At 41.6% G+C, this 9,654-nt stretch overlaps 1 protein-coding gene across 1 annotated transcript in view; it reads left to right on the top strand.

Annotated features, from left to right (window-relative positions):
- The window catches only part of CDC37L1 (cell division cycle 37-like 1), a 33,843-nt gene that overhangs the window by 18,550 nt on the left and 5,639 nt on the right, over positions 1-9,654 (top strand). Inside the window, exons 4-6 of the mRNA XM_006863749.1 lie at positions 1,385-1,500; positions 1,890-2,012; positions 8,792-8,956. Coding sequence (XP_006863811.1) covers positions 1,385-1,500; positions 1,890-2,012; positions 8,792-8,956 — 404 coding nt within the window. The remainder of the gene's footprint in view (positions 1-1,384; positions 1,501-1,889; positions 2,013-8,791; positions 8,957-9,654) is intronic.

Here is a 9,654-nt window from a genome sequence, read left to right on the forward strand (position 1 = left end):
ATATATATAAATGTTTTATTGTGAATTATGTGATAGTTTACATGGGAGAACATTAGCTTTACATTCATCCTATAAGTTTCATTGTCATGGTTACAATCTCCTCCATGCATCATCAACCAACCAAAGGGTACACCCTGCAAGCCTGCCCCCCAGTGGTCAGTACACAGCTCCTCTCCCTCTCTGGGTCTAGAGTCCCCAGCCAGTCTATCTTTCCATGTCATTGTCTCTGCCTCCAACTCTGGCGTCACTGCTTCTCTGGGTAGGGTCCTGCTCTCTGCTCTTCTCCCTTGATGGTCCTAGGGACCTCCGCTCCTAGACTGCAAAGTTAATCACCCCTCCTCGCTACAAAACATCTACCTTTACATTTCCACCCCTCACAATCAGTTCTGATAACAATTATTCACTATTGTATCACAAGAGACCTGTCTGCATCTGCTTTCATCAGCCCCTCCCAGACAGATTGGATACTACTCAGTGGAGATTCTACTTTCCTCCGTGTCCTCTGGATCTAGTCTCACTCTTGAAAGCTTGTAAGCCAGTCAATTCTTGCCTTTGCAGCCCCCCTCCCCCATTTTGGGTAGCCAATGTCCAAGTTGCCCCCATCCTATCTACTCTGTGTATGGAGTGGTTAGGAATGATCCTCGCTATAAAGATTTGTTCCCTCTTTTGAGCTACTGCATCAATAAGTGTAGGTCAAATTCATCAAATTGTTTCAGATTACTCTTTTTTTTTTTCCTTTTCTTTTTTCTTCTAGTTGAACTCTGATCATTCAGTCATTGAAGCCACGTCAAGTGGATATTATCTGCAAGTGTGGGTGTTCTTGTGCATATGCCCTCTCTTCTTATCAGCTGGATGCTTCACCCTTTATTCTAGACCTCTGTGGCTATTATCTTGGGCATATTTTTTAATTAGTTAAAGATAGTGTGGGGTCTTCCTGTATCTTTCATTAAGCCTAAGTTTGTTAAGTGTAGCTCCTTTTGTGGTCTTGCCTTTTTCCCCATCTTTTTAAATAGAAAAACATGTATTCGCTTAATAATAGTGAGTTTCCAGAATTTGAGGGTGACCAGCTGCCCTGGTTTGTCTGGATTTGTTGATGTTCCCCAGATGCAGGACTTCCAGAAAAGTCCCAGACAAACCGGGGTGTTGATCACCCTACTTTAGCTTAACTAATTAGCTGATGTGGACCTTTCTATGACTTTGGGATACTATTTGCAGTGCAGTGGGCATGGCCTTAAAGAGTATTCTCCTCCTTCACTCTCTCATTTATCTTTATAGACTGCACTGGTAATAAACATTGGCTCTAAAGAAAATTTTATTGGAGTATCTCATTTCTTCCCTTATAAGAAGAAACCAATTGGTTGGCCTTCATTGTTTGTTTTCACAGGAATGTTGAGCCGATGGGATGACAGTCAGAGGTTCTTGTCTGACCACCCTTACCTTGTATGTGAAGAAACCACCCAGTATCTTATTTTGTGGTGTTTTCATCTGGAAGCAGAACAGGTATTGTATGAACCTTGAATTTGGAGGAAGCTTAGTGAAATTCTGGCATCCAGCTTTATTGTTTTTTGTTTTTAAATATGCTTTCAATGAAAGTAGTGAAGGTCATTAGATGTAATGTAATTTTTTGTTTTCAGGTCTGCCTGAGTTTAATAAGGGTTTGTTGATGCTTGTTTTGGTTTTAAGTTGTTTTAGTTAGTAGATGGGAATGTTTCCTAATGCGGCCCCTCCTGCACAGCCCTTTTCCTAATACTGTATTTTTAAGTCAAATACTACATTCGACTGAAGAGTGTAAACCCGAGTGCTGTAAAAAGTCTGTTTGAATTGGGATAGCCGTCAGTGAGTCCTGTGTCCAGAGACCTTTCTTGTGATTTCCATCTCTCTCCTTTCAGAAAGGGGCTTTAATGGAACAAATAGCACATCAAGCCGTTGTCATGCAGTTTATTATGGAAATGGCCAAGAACTCTCATGTGGATCCAAGAGGGTGTTTTCGTTTATTTTTCCAGAAAGCCAAAGTAAGTAGCTCTGAGGTGGTGTTAGGTGGAAAGATGAGGCCGCTGTTGAGAGCTCTTTAGTCGGCTCTGTTCCACCAGGCTGCCGCACGCTAAATTCTGTAGGGTTTACAGTGAAGAGGCGGTCATGTTGCTGGTCTCATGCTAACTTAACATTTAAGGGCGGTTTCAAAGGTGCTCTTGTGTAGCCTGCATGTAGAATTGAGCCTGTTCAGATGAGTGTCTGTGTTTTGGAGACCTGGGGTCTTCCGTCAGTGTTCATCAGTACCCACTGAGCGCCTTCTGGCACAAACTGCAGCTGGTAGACAAGCTGAGGGTGTAGCGCTGAGCATCACTGATAAAGAATCCCCAGCTGCAGGGGAAGACAGCCTTTTGGAAGGAAAAATAGGTAGCAGTCTAAACATTCACAAAATTAGAGGAAAGATTTTAAGTTGTGGCACAGAGAACACTGCAGTGATGAGAAGTATACTTCTGAAGTGGTTTTCATGACCTAAGAAAATGCTTATGGTTTTATAAAGTCAAATAAAAAGAAGTGCTATTCATTTATTCAGGGTTTTTTTTTTTAAGTTCATGGAAAAATGGAATTAATTAAAAGATAAATGAAAATTTTCTACAAACTTTTTGAAACTCCCTTATGTATACACGCTGATGTTAAAATTAAGATGCCTTAAAGAAAAAAAAGATGCAATATCATTTCTCACATACTAGGCTACTGGTAGGTGTGGCACTGTTAAGATCAGCGCTGAACTGTGAACCACAAGGTCAACAGTTCAAACCCACTGGCATGTTCCTTGGAAACCCTACATAGGGTCGCCATGAGTCGGAACCGACTCAACAGCACTTAGCCACCACAACAAGAACTAGGCTAGTGATTTTGGAGTTACAGAAACAATATTGCAATAACAATTCTCATTCTTTGCTGGTGGCCGAATGAAGTAAGACAGCTGCTTTAGAAAGTGAGTGCCTATGCTCCTAGATGTACACCTTGGGGAATAGATTCTCAAAGGCTCTTTCAGAAAGAGGCTCTGTGTCAGAACTGATTTCATAATACAGTTGTGTTGTTGGTGCTATAGAGTCAGTTCTAACTCAAAGCCACCCCGGGAACAATGACCAGACACTACCCAGTCCAGGGCCATCTTCACAGTCCACCTTCCTGACCCTCTATTTTACCAAATGTCATGTCTTTCTCTAGGGGTTGCTCCTTCTTGATCACATGTCCAAAATACGTGAGACAAAGTTTTGTCATCATTGTTTCTAAGGAGATTTATTTGTTCTTCTGGCAATATATGGTATATTTAATATTATTTGCCACCACCATAATTTAAAGACATCAGTTCAAACTTCTGTACTGTCCAGGTTTCACATGCAAATGAGGCAACTGAAAATACCTTGGCTTGGATGAGTCACACCTTCGTCCTCAAACTGACATCTTTGCTCTTGAACACTTTAAAGAGGTCTTGTGCAGCAAACTTGCCCAAGGCAATAGTGTAGCTTGATTTCTTAACTGCTACAGCTGTGGACATTTATTATAGATCCATATAAAATGGAATCTTTGACAACTTCAGTCTTTCCTTCATTCATCATTGTCTCAGTGGTGAGGATTTTTGTTTGCTTTGTCTTGAGGTATAATCCATATTGAAGGCTATATAATCTTCGATCTTCATCAGTAACTATGTCTAGTTCTCTTTGCTTTCAACCTGTAAGTCACAGGTTGTTATTGAGTCTTCCTCCCATCCTCATGCCATGTTCGTCATATAGTCCGACTTGTCAGATATTTGTTCAGGAGGCAGATTGAAGGAGTATGGTGAAAGGACACAATCCTGGTGAATACTTTGCCTGCTTTTCCAGCACACAGTATCCCCTTGTTCTATTTCAGTGGCATCGTAATAACACTAAGATGCCATGTGCCTCATCCACTCCCATTCTCTCCTGAGTAGACAGTAGAGATTGATGCAGAAGCAGATGTCAGAATCCTAAAATCATCTCTCAAACTAGACATTAAAGAGATTTGCAAAAACAGCAGTGCCACTTGTCACTGACTTGACTTTTGCTTTGGGGAATATTTTTTATACAGATGTGCTCTTCAGTTGTACAGCTGTTGTGTTAATGTCGTTTTTTAGTAAAATTGTTAAAGATTCCTCCATTTTCATTTATAGCCTAGTAGGTACTGACAGCTGTAACCCCATAAATAAAAGCCTTGGGTCCCATCAGTAACTTTGGAAATGTGAGAAGGACTATCACGACCTTAAAGTTAGAGAACTGTTACATTAGAGACGCTCCCACCCGTGTGCACTCAATAGCAGAGTATGTGGTATCCACCAGCTGACTGTCAGAAGCAGACTGAATCCGTGTGTGTTCAGTCAGTAAACTACGAACCAGCATCAGCATCAGCATCAGCATCAGCACCAGCATCAGCACCAGCATCAGCATCAGCACCAGCATCAGCATCAGCATCAGCATCAGCATCAGCATAGGCGAACAGACAAGGGAGTGGAAAAAGCAAGTCACAGAATGGTACGGCACTCCTGACTCTCATTTTGTGGAGGTGAAGAACAGGCAGGACAGCACCGTGGGTTACTCAGGAACACATCCATAAGTGGTCATAAGCAGAAAAGGTGGCGGAATGCTGAAGCCTGAGTTATAATATGGTAACCTCCGAGAAGGGACGGCGGGGGGACTGCTGTTGGAAGTGACTTCTCAGGTTCTGGGAGTAATCTGTTTCCTGTAGGGTATCTGTGTACACTGTGACTTCCCTGCCCCCCCCCCCCCCCCCCAAGCTGTTTATAGATGCTTTTCATGCTTTTCTGTATATATAATATTGCCACACCAAAAAAGAAGTTGTTTTTGTTGTTAAGTGCCTTCGAGTCGATTCTGACTCACAGCGACCCTCTATGGGGTTTCTGAGGAGAGGCTAATAGGTTTGAACCACTGACCTTATGGTTGAGTTTTACCCTACAGTGCCGCTCTGAGACAGGGTTACCTTTGGCTATACGTGAGTGGTAGAATTATACATGATTTGCTTTATTCATCTACTTATTTGAACCTTTCCCTTTATAAATGGAAAAAAGAATTATATTTTTTAATTTTTAAAAATGTTACCATAAATGTCCTAAAGTCTTCTGAATTGTACCTTAAATTAGAGATTTTCCTGAAACAGAGTTCTGCTGCTCAAATGACTGAGTGACTATTTACTTGACATATGTTGTTTGCTGTCCAGTCAGTTCCAACCCATAGCGACCCTGTATAGGGTTTTTGAGGAGCAGCTGGTGAGTTTGAACCGCCAACCTTGCAGTTCAAACGTCTTTGCGGTCTGGCGTATTAACGCACAGCACCACCCCGGCACTCCTCTTGACATATTGTTGTTAAGTGCCATCGAGTCGGTTCCAACCACTTGACATATGTTGTTGTTGTTGTTAAGTGCCGTCGAGTCGGATCCTACCCATAGCAACCCTATACAGGATTTCCGAAGCAACCCATAGTAACCCTATACAGAATTTTCTGATGACCTTAAACCACCGACTGAGCAGTGCAAATGGCTTTGCAGTCTGGCGCATTAACCCACAGTGCCACACCAGGACTCCTCCTGACATATAGAGAGTAGTAAAAATCCCACTGTACTTTCTCATTGACTATTAGTGAGTGTACTTGAAGTGTATAACAGGACTGCAGCTTGGTCAACAGATCGATCCATATAGATATAGATAGATAAATGTTTAAAATTTCTTGTAGCTAAACAGAACTGATAGGAGCATAGTGGTACCCGAAGGTCTGCAGTTCGAGCCCACCAGCTGCTCTGCGGGAGAAAGAGGAGGCTTTCAACTCCCACCGAGATTTAAAGCCTTGGAAACATGGTCACTGTGGGTCAGAATTGACTCCACGGCCACTTAACAACTAGAACTGAAACCCACTGAAGTCTTCACTCTAACATTGCGTTCTGACTCATTTTTTAAATTAAGCAATAATAACTTTTATTAGGTACTTACTTAGTTAAATAATGTTCTAAGGCAATTACACCGATTAACTCATTAAAGAGTTATTATTATCCCTATTTTACAGGTGAGGAAATTGGCATAGAGAAGTTAAGTAACTTACCTGTAAGTTGTTAAGTGCTGTCAAGTTGGTTCTGACTCATAGTAACCCTGTATAGGGTTTCCAAGGAGCGATGGTTGAGTTTGAACCCCTGGCCTTGCAGTTAACAGTCCAGTGCTGACCCTGCATCACCACACCAGCCGTAAGTTACTTACATAAAAAGACACGTCAGTCTAGAGGTTTAAACCCCCAGGCCAGGGGCATCCAGTAAAGCCAGCAGTTGTGCCGCTCAGCACCGTCACTAGTTTGTTAAAGCAGAATTATTTCAGAAGGATTCCTTTGGGATATCAAGGACTAATGTGCCTTTGTAGCCACATGAGGGACACATGCTAATAAAAGTGCTCTGTGTGGGTTTTAAAATATAGGGAAGGTAGTTACTCCAAAATTCATGAAAAACTAGGGTGCCCAACACAGGACATCTGCATGTTGTCTACAGACAAAAGGAGCCCTGGTGGCATAGTGGATGGTGACACATCGGGTTAGTAATCTCAAAGTCAGTAGTTCGAATTCATCGACAGCTCCATTGGAGAAAGTTGAGGTGTTCTGTTCTGTAGATTTACAGCCTTGGAAACCCTATGCTTATGAAACACAACAGCAGTTACATAGGAGGGAATATCAAACAGTTCATGGAGAAGTGGAGTCATAGATGTTGGAACTTTTCCAGACTTTTTGAACCCCCCTCATGTTAACCCTAATAAGTAAGCCTCAGGTTTTAATCCGGTTATACACCATAAACTGGGTGAAAAAGGAATAGCATTTCCAACAAGTGAAGCTCAGTAAGAATAAGGCGAAAGTACTTGGGAAGTTCCCTGCAGCCTCTTGAACTTAACTCTTAAGTGCTTTTAATAGGATATGCTGTGTGTCGTTGTTCGATGCGTGGGGAAAACAGATGAGGCAACTATGTTATTGGATGATCAGGAGTTCTCTCCTTCAGCATAAACCATTGTACTCTTTTTTTTCCCATGATAGTGAAAAGGCACTTGCTTAACTAGAACACTAAGATATTTCCATTCTCTGGCTGAATGTTCCCTTTTAATTGGGTTTCGTGGCTTTGTATAAGATTTCAGCCAGTAGGGAAGATGATGTTGGAAAATTGCTAGAGATCGTGTCCTCATTAACTGAAGAGAATTAAGAGATTCTAAGAATATCCCTTAGCTGTTGCTTGGCATTAGGAAAATGATAGAATGAATGAGAGAGGTGAAATGGAGTCCCATTTTGTAGTTGTTGTGAGGTTCCTACTTGTAGCCACCCTGTGTATAGCAGACTGAAACCCTGCCCACTCCTGCGGCACCCTAACAATTGTAGTGACACTTGAGCCCATTGATAATGTCACTGGGCCAGTCCATCCTGTTGGACGCTTCCTCTTTTTCATTGTCCCTTCACTTTACCAAGCATGATGTCCTTCTCCAGGAACTAGTCCCTTCTGACAACATGACCAAAGTATGAGAGACGGAGTCTTGCCATTCTGGTGTCTAAGGATCATTCTGGCTGCATTTCTTCTAAGACAGACTTGTTGTCTTGGCAGTCCGTGGTACTTTCAGTATGCTTCTCAAACACCGTAGCTCAGATGTATGAATTCTTCTACGGTCTTCCTTATTCACCACCCAACGTTCACATGCATATGAGGCTATAGAAAATACCATGGCTTAAAAATATATATGTATACACCATGACTTGTGTCAGATGCATCTTAGTCCTCAACCTGATTTCTTTGCTCTTGAACACTTTAAAGAGGTCTTGTGCAGCAGATCTGCCTAATGCAGTACATCATTTGATTTCTTGGCTGTTGCTTCTACAAGTGTTGATGGTTGATCTGAACAAAATGAAGTCTTTGACAACTTCAGTCTTTTCTCCATTTATCTTGATGTTTTTTATTGGTCCAGTTGTGAGGAAGTTTTGTTTTCTTCACATTGAGGTGCAACCTATACCGAAGGCTGTGGTCCCTGATCTCCATCAGTTAGGGTTCTAAGTCCTCTTTGCTTTCAGCAGGCTGGGTTGTGTCTTCTGCATATAGAATATATCTCAGGTTGTTGATGAGTCGTCCTCCAATCCTGAAGCCATGGTCTTCTTCATATATTATAGCTTCTTGGATTATTTGGTCAGCACACAGATTGAATAAGTATGGTGAAAGAATACAACCATGACACACACCTTTCCTAATTTTAAACCATTCAGTGTTTCCTTGTTCTGTTCTAACAACTGTCTCTGGGTCTATGTACAGGTTCCTCATGAGCACAACTAAGTGTTCTGAAAGTCCCGTTCTTCGAAACGTTATCCATAGCTTGTCATGAGCCACAAAGTTGAAAGCCTTTGCAGAGTCAATAAAGCACAAGTGAACATGTTTCTGGTATTCTCTGCTTTCTGCCAAGATCCATCTGGTGTCAGCAATGATATCCCTACTCATTAAAGATCTGGATAAATGACAGGAAATAAAGAGAAAGTCTGCTTTCTTTTGTTCTAACTCTACGAATGTATGTGGAGAGAGGGGAGGTTTCTTACTAGTTTGGTTTTTGTGGCTGAAGCAGAAGGAAATAGAACAAGTCATTTGTTAATGTCTGTCTACAGCAGGCAGTTTTCACAAATCTGGCCGGGATCACTGTGGTTTCTACATTGAAATTGGGAGCCTGTCTTGTCTTGTTTTCTCCCCTTTAGACCTGGCATGCTTTTCAGCGTCTTTGTGGTTTGTGTTCTAGGCAGAAGAAGAAGGTTATTTTGAAGCATTCAAAAATGAACTTGAAGCTTTCAAGTCAAGAGTAAGACTTTGTCCTCAATCACAGAGTTTTCAACCGATGACAGTTCAGAATCATGTGCTCCATTCTGGTGGTGGACCTATAGGTTTATTAGAATCCTTACCACAGGTAAGTTAGAAAAGTTAACTATCTGCTTTATAAGCATATTAGTTCACATACTTCTCTTTTGGACGTCTGTTCCTTCTTATATGTAATAGATGCATGACCATTTTAAATATTCCTGTCCTAGAAGTTAACCCAGAGTATTGGTTCCTGCCGTATTTTGGCATCAAATCTCATCCATCTCTTAGATGTTTAGAGAGACTCCAAATCCCATCTCCCTCTAGATTAGAAGACGAGTTGTACCAAAGCGTTCTTAGGACGTGTGTTACCTATGGATCATTTCAGTCACAGACACCTAAAGATGGCTTTTCATGCTGAGTACAGCTAGCTCCTGATTCATTTATTAGGACGATTTCGCTTCAATACATCCATCCAAATGGCCAAGAAGTGAATTTGTTATATGAGTTTAGTATTACCCCTTTAGTGTTGGTGGTGCCTAGCAGATCTAATACTGCTAGAATATCTGAACACAGCTAATGCTAAACTGCCAACCATTTGGGCTTCTTTGAAGTTGAGTGTGAGACTGAGATAATACAATGTCACCAGCATCAAAGAATGTCAAAAAGAAGAGGGGCTTAGAGCACTGCTCTGTCTTGTACTACCTAGGACTACAGCTTTACCTAGGACTACAGCTTTACCTAGGACTACAACTTTACCTAGGACTACAGCTTTACCTAGGAATACAGCTTTACCTAGGACTACAG

The sequence above is a fragment of the Chrysochloris asiatica genome, unplaced genomic scaffold (genome assembly GCF_000296735.1).
Source record: "Chrysochloris asiatica unplaced genomic scaffold, ChrAsi1.0 scaffold00056, whole genome shotgun sequence".
NCBI lineage: Eukaryota > Metazoa > Chordata > Mammalia > Afrosoricida > Chrysochloridae > Chrysochloris > Chrysochloris asiatica.